General features: G+C 51.6%; 1 protein-coding gene across 1 annotated transcript in view; it reads right to left on the bottom strand.

Moving 5' to 3' along the window:
- NINL (ninein like) overlaps positions 1 to 15,848 on the bottom strand; it is a 60,076-nt gene that overhangs the window by 7,390 nt on the left and 36,838 nt on the right. The window contains exons 13-18 of the mRNA XM_068987607.1: positions 15,506 to 15,611; positions 14,093 to 14,202; positions 12,942 to 13,201; positions 6,905 to 7,009; positions 5,821 to 5,890; positions 361 to 519 (exon numbers count right to left, since the gene is read on the bottom strand). Coding sequence (XP_068843708.1) covers positions 361 to 519; positions 5,821 to 5,890; positions 6,905 to 7,009; positions 12,942 to 13,201; positions 14,093 to 14,202; positions 15,506 to 15,611 — 810 coding nt within the window. The remainder of the gene's footprint in view (positions 1 to 360; positions 520 to 5,820; positions 5,891 to 6,904; positions 7,010 to 12,941; positions 13,202 to 14,092; positions 14,203 to 15,505; positions 15,612 to 15,848) is intronic.

Below are 15,848 nucleotides of genomic sequence, written 5' to 3'. Positions count from 1 at the left end.
GCTATTATAAACACCAGAGCAATGAAAATACACCCAGCTAAGTCCATACACAATGTTCAGTAAAGTTCCCACAGCAGAATCATGAAGTCGGAGCACACCAATGTTCTTGACCACTCTTGATGTATGTTTTGCCATAATGACCTCTGGAGAGGTCATCCCAATTTAGGCTCCTATCATCAGGATTTAATTCCTTTCTGTTACTTTCTCTAGAGGTACCAGGCTTTGCAAAAGCTGCTAAAAGTTCACACATTTTTCAGGGCTTGCTTGTGAAGCCCCTTGCTTTACCTGCAGGCACGTCAGGGCTGTCCCTGGTGTTTTAGGCCAGGCTGCCTGCCCCTCCCTGACCCGCCCGCCATTCACCTGCAGCTCCTCCCGGAGCACGGCCTCCTCCAGTCTGTGTGTCAGCAGCTGGACGGTGATGTGATCCTTCTCACTTTGGGTCTGGTGGGTAGAGGCCTCCTCTCCGAGCTGTAGGACCCTGTGGTTGAGCTGGGACAGTTCATCCCTACACTTCTGACTCTGGAACAAAAAGGGAGAAAACATAGGTCGGAAAGTTATTTTTTGAAGCCAGCAGCATCCCAGGGGTCCTCAACCAGGGACACTCTTCTCCCCAGGGGATGCTTGGCAATCTTTGGAGACCATTTTGGTCATCACAGCTTGGGGTGGGGTTACTGTTAGCAACTAGTGGGTGAGGTGCTCACTCAGTGTCCCCAGAATGATGGGCTCTCAGGCCACCAGGCAGAGGATGAACTATGATCCATCCCCCAAGAAACACACGCTGGGCACCAGGAGCACTCACACCCCATCAACATCCCATCACTGCTCTGGAGAACTGGCATGATTTTCTTATTTCTCCCACGGTTATTTCTGACATTATCTTACACAAGTTGAAGAAAAAAAAAAAAAACAACCTAGCTAAACCTGAGGCACATGATTCTCTTAAAAAAATCTGATCACTGTCATTAGACACAGCACACTGATGAAATGACCCACTTTGCAGCCTGTGGGTGCTGGACGTTGGCGGTGTGGCCTGGGCTAAACAGCGGCCAGCAGGCGACACAAGGAAGCTCGTCATCTCCAACCGTGTGCCACACACCTTCACACAGACCATGCTTTGCTCCTCTGCTTTCCCCTCGCAACTGCTCTGGAGGCTGAGGGTCTGAAGCCCTCGGTGCCTCGGAGCAGGGTCCATGCACAGCTAGGCGGATGCATCACTGTCGCGCCAGGGTGGGTGTTCCCACCTTATCAGCCTGGCTCGGGGAGGCAGGCAGCGGTGGGAAGAGGCGGATGGGGACTGCGGGCCTCTCCAGGCTACAGCAGGTGTCTGGGAAACCAGAGGTGATAAAAGCCCTCCCAGAGAGAGTGGGAACTCAGCAAGGACACAGGGTCGGCAGGTGGAAATCCACTACGTTTCTATGTCCTGACAGTGAGCGTGCAGAAACCCACGTGAGAAACAAAACACCATTTCCGCTCTGGCCTGGGAAGAGCTTGGGAGTCGTTACCCGCCCCTCCCAACAAGAACAAAGAGAAAGCTGAGTAGCTGAAAGCCAACAATTCTTCTGAGGCCCATCAGAGAACTGAAGTCACAGGGCAAACCAATGCTCTGAAAACCAGAAAGAAAGACAGGCAAAGAGCGTCACAGCTCACCAGGAGCCAAAGGCTGGAGGCCTAAACAAGGTGGCTGCTGTGGGTAGAACCGGGTCCACAAAGTCACCACTGTCTGGAGACAAGGCTGCTAGCAGGTAATTAAGGTTAAATGTGCTCGCAAGGTGGGGTCCTAATCCAATGGGAAAGTGACTTTATAAGAAGACACAGTGAGAGGGGGCTCCCCACAAGCCTGGAAGGGCCTCATGGGAACCAAGCCAGTCCTGCCTTGATTGTGGCCTTAGGAACCTTGGGACAATAAACCCTGTAGTTTAAGCCGCCTGCTTGTGGCATTCTGTATGGAGCCTGAGTAGACTAGGACTGCGACTGTTCTGCAGTACACAGAGCGTTCTGTTCTCTGCCCACAAAGGGAAACCTCCTTCTTTACCAGGTCGGAACCAGCGAGGGGAAGGGGATAGCCCACTGCAGCCCCCTCCAGCTGTTCTGACTCAGTGTCCCTCACTGGACTGGCTAAAACGAGAGTGACAACACCAAGTGTGGGCAAGGATGTGGGGCAGCTGGACCGAGCATGCACCGCTGGCGGGAACAGAAACCCTCAGTAGCTGCTCTGGAAAACGGCTGGGCAGTTTCATATGAAACTAGACATGCAACTGCTGTACAGAACAGCGATTGCTCTCCTGGGCATCTATCCCGTGAAACAAAGACCATCCACACAAAGACCTGCCTGGGAATGTTCACTGCAGCTTCTGTGACAGCCCAACACTGGAATCACCCAGCCATCCTTTAAAAGGCGAGCAGTAAGACAAGCTGGTTCCAAACTGGGAAAGGAGTATGTCAAGGCTGTATATTGTCACCCTGCTTATTTAACTTATATGCAGAGTACATCATGCAAAATGCCAGGCTGGATGAAGCACAAGCTGGAATCAAGATTGCCGAGAGAAATATCAATCACCTCAGATACGCTGATGACACCACCCTTATGGCAGAAGGCAAAGAGGAACTGAAGAGCCTCTTGATGAAAGTGAAAGAGGAAAGTGAAAAAGTTGGCTTAAAACTCAACATTCAAAAAACTAAGATCATGGCATCCGGTCCCATCACTTCATGGCAAATAGATGGGAAAACAATGGAAACAGTGACAGACTTTATTTTCGTAGGCTCCAAAATCACTGCAGATGGTGACTGTAGCCATGAAATTAAAAGGCACTTGCTCCTTGGAAGAAAAGCTATGACCAACCGAGATAGCATGTCAAAAAGCTGACAAAGGTCCATCTAGTCAAAGCTATGGTTTTCCTAGTGGTCATGTATGGATGTGAGAGTTGGACTATAAAGAAAGTTGAGCGCTGAACAATTGATGCTTTTGAACTGTGGTATTGGAGAAGACTCTTGAGAGTCCCTTGGACAGCAAGGAGATCCAACCAGTCCATCCTAAAGGAAATCAGTCCTGAATATTCATTGGAGGGACTGATGCTGAAGCTCCAATACTTTGGCCACCTGGTGTGAAGAACTGACTCATTGGAAAAGACTCTGATGCTGGGAAAGACTGAAGGCAGGAGCAGAAGGGGATGACAGAGGATGAGAGGGTTGGAAGGCATCACTGACGCAATGGACATGAGTTTGAGTAAGCTCCAGGAGTTGGTGATGGACAGGAAGGCTGGCGTGCCACAGTCCACAGGGTCGCAAGGAGTCGGACACGACTGAGCGACTGAACTGAACTGAAGACGAGCTGTGGGACGTTAACGCCTTGGAATGCCATCCAGTGACAGGAAGAAACTAACTGTGGACGCACAGCAGGGAGCCGTGCTGTGTGAGGAGAGGCAGTCCCAGAGAGCTCGTTCGGTGTGGTTCCTTGTGTGTCACTGGTGAAATGGTACAAGTTTGGCTGTCCTCTGTCACCTTCATCAAGAGGCTCTTCAGTCCCTCTTTGTTTTCTGCCGTAAGGGTGGTGGTGGGGCTGGGATAGGAGGGCAGAAAGACAGGTGGCGGATGTAGCTGTGAATGAACGATATGCAGGACCTTGTGGAGCTGCAGCTGGGCTGTGGAGACATGAACCTGCCCAGGGGATAAGACCATGTAGACCTGACACCCACATGGGAACAGAAGCAAAGCTGCGGAAGCACGTGGACTTCCTGAGTGGTCCCGTGGTTAAGAAGCTGCCTTCCGAGGCAGGACACTCCGTTCCATCCCTGGCTGGGGAACTAAGAATGCCATGTGCTGCGGGGCCACGAAGCCCCCTCCCCCAAGAAAAAGAACACCCCCCCCCCCCAAACTGGGGAAGTAAGACCTACGGACTGCATCAATGTCAATAGCTTGACTGCGATGCTCATTAAGGGCTGACTTGCGCCCCCTCACACCCCAATTCACACGTTGAAGCCCAAACTTCCAATCCTGTACAGAGGGACTGCAGTTGGAGATGGGGTCTTGAAAGAGGTGATTAAGGTAAAATGAGGTCGTGTGAGTGCAGTATGATGGTGCCCTAATAAGAGGTGACGACACAGACACATCTGAAGGAGGACCATGTGAGGACACGGGGAGGACAGTTGTGTACAGACCAGAGAGAGGCCTCAGAAGAAGCCAGCCCCGCCCTGACCTGAGCTTCTAACTCCGAGCACTGGGAGGAAATAAACTTCTGCTGTATGAGCCCCTCAGTCTCTGGTGCTTTGCTATGGCAGCCCTAGCATACTAACACAGACACTAAAGTTTCATAAAACGTGACCACTGGGGAAACTGGACAAAGCGTGTTTCTCTGTAATTTATGTGAGCCTGCAATTATCAGTAATAATTTCAATTTTTAAAAAAATTAAAAAAAAAAAAAAAAAGAATGCCACATCCAAGCTGTGTGAAGTGAAATGAAAGAAGCTCAGTCGTGCCCAACTCTCTGTGACCCCATGGACTATATATAGTTCATGGAATCCTCTAGGCCAGCATACCAGAGTAGGTAGCCTTTCCCTTCTCCAGGGGATCTTCCCAACCCAGGGACCAAAGCCAGGTCTCCCGCACTACAGGCGGATTCTTTAGCAGCTGAGTCACAAGGGAAGCCCTCCAAGCTGTGTGCTTCGGTACAAAAGCCAGTAAGTGAGACCAAGTGCAGAAAGCATTTATTCGTGTTACAAAGGGAGACCAGTGTGGTGGCCAGTGCTGAGCAGTGAGAAGGGCATTCACGTGCAGGCTGAAGGGGCCTGATCACACAGAAAGTCCATCCACTGAGGATGATGGAGACCAGGCTTTCCACTGCTAGAGGCGTAAGTGATAAATAGAGAGAAAGCTAGAATCATCCCTGTGATATTGGAACTGCAGTTTGAATTTATGATTTTTGGTAGAGAGGTGTACAAATAAATATACCTGAAACCACGTGCATGTGAGCATAATAAATATACACTCCCTAGTTCCATGCACTAACTGTATTTGGACATAGTGATGACCCCGGAGCCGTGAGCACCCCCAGTACCCAAATCTTGGTCTCCAAGTACCATTCTGAGCTAAAAGTCACCAAGGATTCCTTGGAGAAGTGGCTGCTTCCAGGGTTGGGGCAAGGGAAGTACCAGATGAACCTGGAATATCATGGGACACTAGAAAGTAAGGAAGTGCTCAAATAATGACCAGAACTCACCACGAGGGGGCTCTTATAGCCAAACCTGGGACACTTGAGCATGAAAATAAATACTGATGGTAACATATTATAACCCATTAAATAAACAGGAGGAACAACTGGGTGAGAGTTTGATGAAGAACAGGACATTCACATCATCTCAAAGGATTTTCCCATAAAATGTTCAGGAATAACCAAGGGGAAAGTAACTTTGTGAAGAAGCCTGGCCGACACCACCTGACCAAGAATCTAAGGACGTCACTAAAGCTTGTGTCCCTGGACAGGATGGAATGAGAAGAGGATATTTCCACATAATCTGAATCCAATTCTAAGGAAGTTCTAGACACACCAAAACAACTGCTTATCACCTTCAAAAGCACCAGGTCCTAAGAACAAGGAAAGGCAGACTGAAGCCACACGAGGTCCTGGCTGCAGCTGACGGGGCCACAACCCGTCATTATCCACACTGATCCCCCAACTTGGAGTGGGGGGGGGCTGATGGGCCAGCAACTCTTCTAACTTCCATAAAAATGTTCTGTGTTTCCTTTCTGTAAGTTTGAGATTATTTCAAAACAATAGAAAAGGGAGGGGGTGGTGCATCCGTTTCACACCAGGTGTCAATACTTAACCTGTGTGCAGAGCTCTTCCATCTCAGAGCAGGCCTTTTCCTTGTCTCTCCTTAAGACCTCAATTTCCTTCCTGTTGAAGAAGCAAAGTTAACAGTATCACTGATGAGTCATTGCTCACCGTGGTCACTGTGCTGGCTGGTTTGTACACCTGCTCTCGATACCCTACAGCCACTGGTCTGTCACTGTCCTGCACTGTTATTGTTACTGGTCCAACTGGATCCCAGCCTGGGAACCAGAGGAACCCTGCCAGCACTGTAAGAACAAACCCTCCACAACATTCCTCAGTTGCACAGCACATGTTAATCTCTCTCCAGCACGTGGGAGTGCTCTTCACATCCAGAAGCGAAACGATCAACACAGCCTTGCATTTGCCGACGTCTGCTGTCAAAAGGGTCCCAACACCAAACCTAAGGAAAATGGTTCCTGGAGGGAAGAAACCTTTCGGATTTCAGAATTGCTGTAATGTAACAGTGATCGCTGGGTGACTATCCACTCTGGATTCCACACTTTAATCGTCCGGCACTTTTATCAAATCAATACCACATTCTCAGCAGTTTAGAGCTGAGCTTATTTGTATTAAAAAAAAAAAAAAAAAGCCAAACCCTTCTTATGAGGCTCTGATAGTGAAAGCTGAAATCTAACGACAAGTATCCTCTGCAATACACACAGCTCCTGCCTCAGTGCTCAGGCCCCTGCGCTAGACCCCTGAATCTGACACACTGAAATCCATAGACCAGGAATGAACCTTGGACAAAAGCACAGCTGAAATCATCATCAGGACAAGAACAAACAGATTCTACTGGCCCAGGAAGGTTGTAAGAGGCCCTCTTGCCCCTACAGGGATGCAGGATGCCTCCTCTGACCCTTGAGCACGCTATGGAGTATTCTGTAGGACGCCTGAGCCCTCCTGTGCCTATCAAGGCTGGTCGGAGGGCAGCACAGTTCTCTGCTGACTGTTCCTGGAATATGGGTTATCTGTGAACATGTCCCACTATCTACAGTAATGCCTTCTGAGCTTCTTCTATGATGAGCGAACCGTGTCCGGGATGGGTGGCTGGGGTGGGACCACTGAGCTGGCCCTTACCTCTGTGCAGCCTCTGTCCTTTCTGAAGCTTCAAGCTCTTGTCGGATCCTCCCCAGCTCATTTTTCAACAGAGTGTTTTCTTCAGAAAGCTTTTCCAACTTGATTCTGGATAACAAATTAAAAAGAAAGAAGAGTGGGAATCCCAGGAGCTGGTCACCCGACAGAGTCTGGTCTTGCAATGACCCCTAGCCACACTTTCCTTCCCTGGATGGGGACGCAGGGCACCAGTCCCTTCCTGTATCCAGTGTTAACCTGCTCTGGTTTGCATCTCCCAAGAGAAAAGCTACAGAAAAACAGTTTTCTTAGCTCCTAAAAGTTTTCTTAGCCAGTGACTAAAGTATTCGGCACCTTGGTTCTCTGTGTTTACAGCTGGCCCATTCCTGCATCTCCTTACACCTTCACTGAAATGTCAGCGTGCTCACAGCTGGCACCGATGCAAGATGCTGGGTGAGAGTCCTCATGGAGTTGTTGCAAGGAAATCCCCCCCAGGGACCCCGAGCACAAAGCTGAGGAACACAAGGACTCAGGAAGCTGAATCCTATGGGGAGTGCCCCCTATCCTACACCCTGAGGTCAGCACTGGAGGAATGCCAGGAGCCAGCACACAAGATCCCACCCAGGACAAGGTCACGAGGAGAGACCTGACAGGCAAGGCGGATCAGGACTCGAGGGACTCCCCGGACCGGCTCAAGCATCTACCCCGACACCAAAATCTGTCTGCCTACTGTTTACTGTATTATGCCTTTCACCAACTCCTTTGGCATTACCAGGGGGCTATCCCTGACCACCTTTCTCTGGAGAAAATCAACTGAGGGCTCTAGTTGATAAGTCTCCTGGGCATGAAAGGAATATTTCAATTCAAACCCCTCTGTTAGCATTCTAACTTGTGTGGCAGGTTTATCCACACTCTTACAACTAACGCACATGATTGTTCACAACTTCCCAACCATGAAAGGCAGGGGAACCTAAACATTCTAAAGTTTTAATAGGCATAGAGCCCTTCGAGGAGTAAAAATTATTAGAATAGTGCTGATGAAGGATTTCATTGTTGAGCCAAAGCTTGCTGCCAACTTCCCATATCCCTTACCCATTGTGTGCCTGGGAGTATATTAGTTAATATAGTTGGTATGTAGGGAAAATAAGTAGTAGCCTTGGTGTTAGCAACATTAGACCTTTGAGTTAATAAGTTTTTTCTTTGTTATAACCCACTGCACCTTTGCCGCATAGGAATGTAACTTTATTTAGTACTTTCTGAGAGTGGCGCCAGACTTTAGAAAAAACACTTTTAGAGAAAATAAGTTTTCTGGTTGACAAACCTTTATCAGAAAAATGGGTCATAAACTGTTAACAGGCCTCCAGGCCAGAAGATGATGTAAATCACATACGACTTTTGTATATGGAAAGGTATGCAGAAAGAAAGCCTGGTTTCGATCAGGGTCAGAACTGCTGACCCTGCACGACTCTGCATCTTCCATTCCCCTCTATGTACCACCCAAGGTATAAAAGCTCTTTTTAAAAATAAAGTTACAGACCAGACCTGTTCCACCTAAGCTTGGTCTCCCTGTCTCTCTCTTTCTCTCTCTCTCTCTCTCGCCTACTCCATCCATCCTGAGGGAACCCCTGGATCCTGCTGGGGCTGGACCCCAGTAGAGGAAACTGGAAAGATGCCCGTGTCAGCGGACAGAGGGTGATCCGATGCAATGTGGAACCTTCAGGAGGGGAAAGCAAGTACTGACAGAGGCTGCCCAGGCCAAGTCTGCCTGAAGCCCTTGGCTTCTGATGCTCTTAGTCTCCATGGAAGGTAACTCCATTGATGTGGAACAGATGAGCAACTAACCAATAAAGATCACGGGGAGGCAGCTTGAAACCCATGCCTGCTGCCCAGAAAATCTACCCTTAATATGTGCTGGTGTCACTGACATTTATTCCCCTAAGCATTAGGTTTCTACCTGGCATTAGCTTCTGATTTTTTCAATCTAAAAGTACTCAAAGCACATGACCTCATATGTTTAATATATTATTCTTATAATATCAAGCATAAGTATCTCCTTCATAAGCATAAGTATGATTTCATTTTTCTCATGAGGAACTAGAGAAAAATTAAGACACAGAAGTCAATGGAATTTTAAAAGAAGTGAAGGGTTTCAATGAGGAGAGTGATCTCAAATGAGGTCTGTGTTTTGAACTGTTATTCAGGCTCCTGGATGGAAAACAAAATTGATTCGAGGCAGGTGTGTGTGTGCATTTGGGTGGCAGCAGGGGATGGGGGTTCTGCTTCCAGTTTCCTGGACCTCCAGTAAGACGGCGGTTGCCTTATCCCAGTCCTCTACATTCACCAGATAACCAGAGCCTGTGCAGAGCTGATTATCTAAGGTGTGGCATCCTCACAGAAGGTTACAGAAACCTCCAGGGGCCTTCAACAAAAACCTGAATGCTGAAACCAGAGCTGTGAGCATTAAGCAACACAAAATGGGGTTGCCCTGAGCGTTATCCTAAGGCCAACACCTACACCAGAGAAACCACACCAGGGGCGCGTGTGCTGGGCGGGTTCCCTGGAAGAGGTTAAGTGGTCTCAGATTAAGAGCCCCCAAGTCTTCTTGGCAAAAGCAAAACACATCCTTTCTGCAGGGAGAACCCTCTACTATAGCTCTCAAGAGTCCCAGCGATAAACATCATGTGAACATGAGCTCACAACCAAAGGTCACCACAACGTATGTGGGAAAGGACCACTGATGAAAGTCAGAAGAAGCCAAAACAACAGAATCAGATCCCAGATACTGGAATTATCAGACACAAACTTGGGATAAATATTATTAAATGTTTACTTAAATAAAAGATGGAAATAAAAAATGGACAAGCAAGCAACAAGAAGCTATCAGAAATGATCACGCAGGACCAAATAGAATGTTAGAAAATGAAAAAAAAAAAATCAATGTCAAAATAAAAGCTCACTGGTAGATTAGATATCGCTGAAGAAAAAATCACTGACCTGGAACACAGAAATATGAAAAAGTACCCAGAACGTGCCATGTACAGAAAAGAAGATGGAAGAAATGGAAGAGAGTTAAAGAAAAGGAGGAAAAGTGAAAAGATCTAATATCATACATCCAGCTGAAAAGGCCACTGAGGGGAGAGGCAATATTTTACAAAGAATATCTGAAAGATTTTCATAGGACACAAATCTATATATTCAGCAGGCATAATTTTTAAGTGCAGTAAATAAAAAGAAAACAGTACCTATGCCCTACGACTCAACAATTCCATTCTTAGGAACACCAGCACCGAGAACAAACAATGGGGTTACCCAGAGCTCCCCCAGGGGTTACCACTATCCTGACTTGGAACAGTGACCCTGGAGGACATGTTCTGGGTGCTGGTGACACAGATGTGTCCAGTTCATCAATTCTTCCAACTGTATACATGTGTGAATTTTTGTGTGTGTGCATGTAACACTTCAATAAAAAGTTAAAATGAAAGAAATACACACATAAATACACCAAAGAAAAACCACAAAAGATGGAGATGCTAACAGCAACCAGAGGACACAACTCAGATCACCTCCTGTGGGGACAGAATAACAGCCTCTAAAAGACGTCTGCATCCAGAACCTGCAAATGTGCTATTTCATAGCAAAGGGGAATCAACGCAACACACAGAATTAAAGCTGCTAATTCACTGCCCTTAGATGGAAGAGTGTCCTAGACTGTCCACTAGGGCCCTCCACTGTGGAAGAGCAGGCAGAAGACTGGGAGTCGGGATGGAGTGCGAGGAGGACCAACCAGTCACTGCTGGCGTTAGAGGAGGGTGTGGATCAAGAATGGGAAGCCTGCAGGTTTCCTCCCAAGCTTCTAGAAAGGAAGGCGGCTGCCAGTACAGAGACTCTCGCCCAGTCATAGGCACTTCTGATTTCCAGGCTCAAGCACCGTGGAATCTTAAGTTATGATGCTTTAAGCCTCTGACTTCCTGGTAACTCATCACCGCAGCAATGGAAAATGGATGCTCACACAGAGCAGCCTGCCCAGGTCAGAGGGCAGAGGGCAGCCTTCAACTGCACATCAAGGTTTGTGCTCCTAGGAAGACCAGCCTTCAGAAATGGGAGAGAAGCTGAGACATTTTCAGATAAGGAAAACTGACGGAATGTACTCCAAAGACAGTTTCATGAAAGGCCACACATCAGAGTGAAGAAGATGGTCCCATAAAGAAGGCATCTAACCACACATCCAAGTGGAGGACCATTCAGTAAAACGCCTGGTCTGGAGATTTGAAAAATGGCCATGTCCAAATGCCTTGAAACAATCTACCGAGACAGACCCAGGAGGAAACATAAGACCTGAACAGACCTGTAACAAGGGTTACAGATGCCGGAGAATGGAGCCTTCTCCACCCACCACTCTGGGGCCAAAAGCTGCAAACACCTGTCTCACTCCCGGCTGCACCCCGGGAAACCCTGTCCAATGATCCAGACACCACTGAGACTGGAACTGTGACGTTAGCTGTGGGGCCAACAAGCCAAGGCGTGCTGCAAGTCAGGAGAAGCAGAGAGAGGCCCAGCACAGCCCGCCGGGCCCGGGGGCTGGGTGGAGGATCAGGACAGCACTGGGCTCTTGTGCCTGTCCAGAGGAAGTGCCCAAGACAGATGGCAGAGAGGGCGTGTGGCCGCTGGGCTGATCCCGCACGGAAGGCCCCCAAGTGTGCCGGGGCCTGATGTGGACTCGCAGGTCCACTGGGCCCAAGACCAGCCTTCGATCGTAGCCGCAATTGCAGCAGTGGGCCCACACGTTCACCTGAGGCTCTCTGCCACTTGTGGGGCCCAGCACCACCTCTGCTTCATGGAGCAGGGAATTCAGAAGTCAGCCCACCACGACCGAGGCTCCACATCATTAGGGGATCGGCGCGTCTGAGGCAGAGGCCTAGAGCAAGGTCTAGAGGGTGATAAACAGTCCAGGCGCCTCGGGGGGAAGTGCGGGGGGTCTGGGTACAGAGCCTGGGGCCACTGGCTGCGCCACTATTTTCCTTCTCAAGCCGGGAGGTGCGCTGACACTTACTCCTTGGCTTATCATAAATCCCACGGGATCTGTTTTCCGGTGAAGCAACATGCCATGGTCACCCTGAGGGCAGGAGCTGGCGCCTCAGCCGGACACACCTGCGTGTGCGGTGAGCCAGTGTCCTCTGCCCAGACAAGGGACACAACAGCTCACGAAGCCTCTCTCTCCACAGGACACGGGGAGCTTGCGGGAGTGCTGTGTGGGTACTCATGGGGCCAAAACACAATGTGCGGAGAGCACAACCACAACACACAGCTGTGCCTGCCTGCAGTCACCCGGGTCATCTCCTGAGTGGTGCTGGGAGGCTCCTGGAAAAGACCTTCTAGAGGCCTGGGCTCCTGAGATGGAGTGGGTGCTGGCCTGGGCCCCAGGGGGGCCCGGGAGGAGGGCCAGGCTACATACCTGACGCTCCATCACCGGCTTACGGACCGCCTCCCCCCCTTTAGCCTCCCCTCAGGCCTCTCCAGCCCCTCAGCTTCCTAGTGGGGCCCGGAGGATGGGCATGTGGGCCCTTCTTCTCTAGCACAGAAGATCATGTTCCAGTTTTCCAAATAAACCTTTTCTCTCCTTTTCCCACAAATCTCAGATTCTTTCAAGAACTCCACTAACCCAAACTAAAGGCCTTTCCCATTATTTGGGGGCATTTAGGCCTTTCATCCACCTCCTCAGGAGCCACGAGATGACAGATGAGGGAGACTGTTTTTAAAGTCAGACTCCTTGGGACTTCCCTGGCAGTCCAGCGGTGAAGACTCCATGCGTCCACCACAGGGGCACAGGTTCGATCCCTGGTGAGGGAACTAAGCTCTCTCATGCCATGCACACAGTGTGGCTGAAAGAAAAGTCAGAACCTGTGTAAAATAATCTGCGCTTTCAGGGCTCACCACTCAGGTTACACATACTTGTGACTCTGAGCAATCTGCCCAAATTCAATTTCAAATCTGGGTTCTCAGCAATACCCTGGACCCGAGATCCCTCAAGGCTGGGGTGGCAGACCTGAGCCTCTGGAGCGCCTCCTGCAGCCGTGCTCTCTCCTGGCTGAGGCGGTGCGCATGGCCCCGCTCCAGCTCTGCCCTTCTCTGCAGTTGCTCCCGCAGGCCTCGGACCACCTCCTGCGACTCCGCCTGCAGCGTCGCCAGCTCGGCCTTCTGACCCTGCAGCACGCCAACCTCGAGCTGGAAGGCCCGCTCCAGCTGCCTCCTCTCCTCTGCAAAGGCCCTTTTCGTCACCTCCATTTTCCTCTCGTGGTCATTAACCTGAGGATAGAGGCATGAGTGATGTTGACCGGGGGCCTCCAAATACAATTCACTTGATGAAGCAAGGCTGCTGGGTGCAGCACCCTAACAGCAGGTGGCCCAGCTTCAACAGGGTGCCGAGGCCCCTGAAAGGCTCCCCATGGCTTGTGTGGCCGCCTGCTTCCATCACTTCCTGTAACCTCCACTGCAGCCTTGGGGGGAGGCCCGCAGGTGCAGAAGGGAGGCTGGCAGCCCGGCAGGTAGCCGCAGGAGGAGGGCAGAGGGGAACAACACCTCCACGAGGCCTGGAAGGCAAGGCCACAGCAGGCACCCAGGGGCAGGACCACCCTGTGGCCATGGTGACACCTGACAAGCTGTGGGCACCATCCCTCCACAAAACCCACCACAATCGAGTAACAGAGCAAGAGACACAGTCACCCAAGAAGACAGGCTTGGCCAGGGTGGCCTAGGAGCCCCTGCGTGCTAAGTCGTTTCAGTCGTGTCCGACTCTGTGTGACCCGACTGTGGCCCACCAGGCTCCTTTGTCCATGGGATTGTCCAGGTAAGAAAACTGGAGTGGTTGCCATGCTCTCCTCCAGGGGACCTTCCCGACCCAGGGATCGAACCCGCGTCTCTTATGACTCCTGTATTGGCGACATATCTCCTCTTTTCCACTAGCGCCCCCTGGGGAGCCCCTGGTACAGGGCAATCACAGGAACCAAGATTCTGCTCCCAGAATCTGCTTCTGTCTTGCCTCCTTTTGAAGGGGGTGGAGGCAGAAAGTCAAGGTCACACACATTCCCTGCAAACCTCCGTCCCCCTGAGCGTGCTCACTATGGGCAGATGTGCCTGCAGACGCGTCTCAGCAGCAGCAAGTTCCCCGACCTCTGCGGCCTCCCTCAGTCCCCTGACCTTGGTCTCCAGCTGGATCTTGAGTTCTTGGTAACGCTCCTTCAGCTGCTCCAACATGATCTCTGTTTCTATACTCGCTGGGGCGGAATCACCCACGAACGTGACGGTGCCTGAAAATAAGAGGGCATGTCCATAGATGTTCTGCTCGGACCACCATGGGATCAAGCATCTTTTAATTTTGTAGCTGCAGTCACCATCTGCAGTGATTTTGGACCCACAGCACGGCCAGCCCTCCTGGGCCCAGGTGTCCCCCAAGCCATGCGTGGTAGGGGGCACACTCAAGGCTCGAGTCAGAATGTGAGTGTGGCCACTGCTGGGGTTTCATCCATGCTGGTTGATGGGCTGGAAAGTGAAGGGAGCAGACACATCCTGACCTGTCGCCTGCTCTTTTCAGTTCCCGAATTGTATTCCGTGAAAAAGAGGGACAGACTCGGCAACATCGGCTGAGAGAATTTGGGATAAGCATCTTAGGAAAGAGAGCATCCCATCGCCCTGACAACAGGAAACTGCCGCCTGGGTCACGAGTGGCCCCGATTGGAGGCACGGCCAGCCTGGCCTCCACCACCCACCCCTGCACCACAGCACTGCTGTCCTGACCACCCCTTCTCCTTAGATGGGGTCAAGGGGAAGAGAAAAGGCTCCAGCCGGGAGAGCGCTCTGGCTGCGTCGGCGCCAACACGAAGCTCGGGGCTCCCTCCGATGCTACGACCCAGAGCCATCTGGCCACCGCAGCCAGGGCGCAGGTCCTGGCTCTCAACAAGGGCCACACACTCCTTGCAGCTCAGGCCCGTCCAGAGATAAAGATCATCGACCCCTGGCCACACGGGCCCCTGACACTCACTGAGGCATGCGACGACAGCAGCCACACGCCAACCACCCCTGGCTGAGGGCGGCAGGGCTGTGGCTCGGGGGCCAGAGGAGTGCACTGCTGCAGGTGCAGGTGAGGGCCTCCCTTAGAGGCCAGGTGCACAGAAGACCCTCCCGGCTGCCCTCGGAGGCCCCGAGGAACACTCACATGGACTGCCCCGTCAGCCATCACAGGCCGCCCCCCACACCCCCAGCCCGCTCTCTGCTCCCCTGGCCAGCTGACCCTCCCCAGGGTTATCTCCTTCCGTCCCCCCTGCCTTAGGAGGCTCACAGGGGACACGCCTGCCCTGAGGTCACAGCAAGGTCATCATAACCCTCACCACTTACTCTGTCCAAGCAGTAGGACCTTCCTCCTCCTCCATCTCCCTTGGGGCTCTGGGTTGCCTAAACCCCTCGCCTCAGATAGGACCCTTCTCCCACACAAGTGGTCCGAAGGACTTGTGACCCCCTGCACAGCGGGCTGGCCCACCGCCCCACCCCCGGGGCAGGAGCTCGCGACCCACCACCTCCCAGCAGACCCACCACCTCCAAGCACTCAGCTCCTACCTGCTGGGCCGTGTCCCGGGGACAAGCGGCCGTGCCAACTCGGGGCTGCCTTTACCTGCAGGCCTTCCAGGGCGGCCTGCAGCTCGTCGTTGCGGTCCTGCAGGTCCTGTGGGCAGAGCCAGACACTTCCTCCAGCCACTGCGGCCATCAGGCCCAGGAGCGGGGCATGGTGCCGGCACCCGGGGAACAGTTCAGGCCCCAGCAGGGCAGGTCCCGACTTCCAGGATGGGGCACCGAACTGCTCCGGGAGCGACAAGGAGCGGGAGTCATTTCCCAACCTCTTATGTCTGGCACCACCTTCTAGCACTGGATACCCAGAAGGGACCCAGGGGGAGAAAGGTGC

The sequence above is a fragment of the Capricornis sumatraensis genome, chromosome 15, assembly GCF_032405125.1.
Source record: "Capricornis sumatraensis isolate serow.1 chromosome 15, serow.2, whole genome shotgun sequence".
Taxonomy (NCBI): Eukaryota; Metazoa; Chordata; class Mammalia; order Artiodactyla; family Bovidae; genus Capricornis; species Capricornis sumatraensis.
This window is presented reverse-complemented; position numbering and strand designations above follow the sequence as displayed.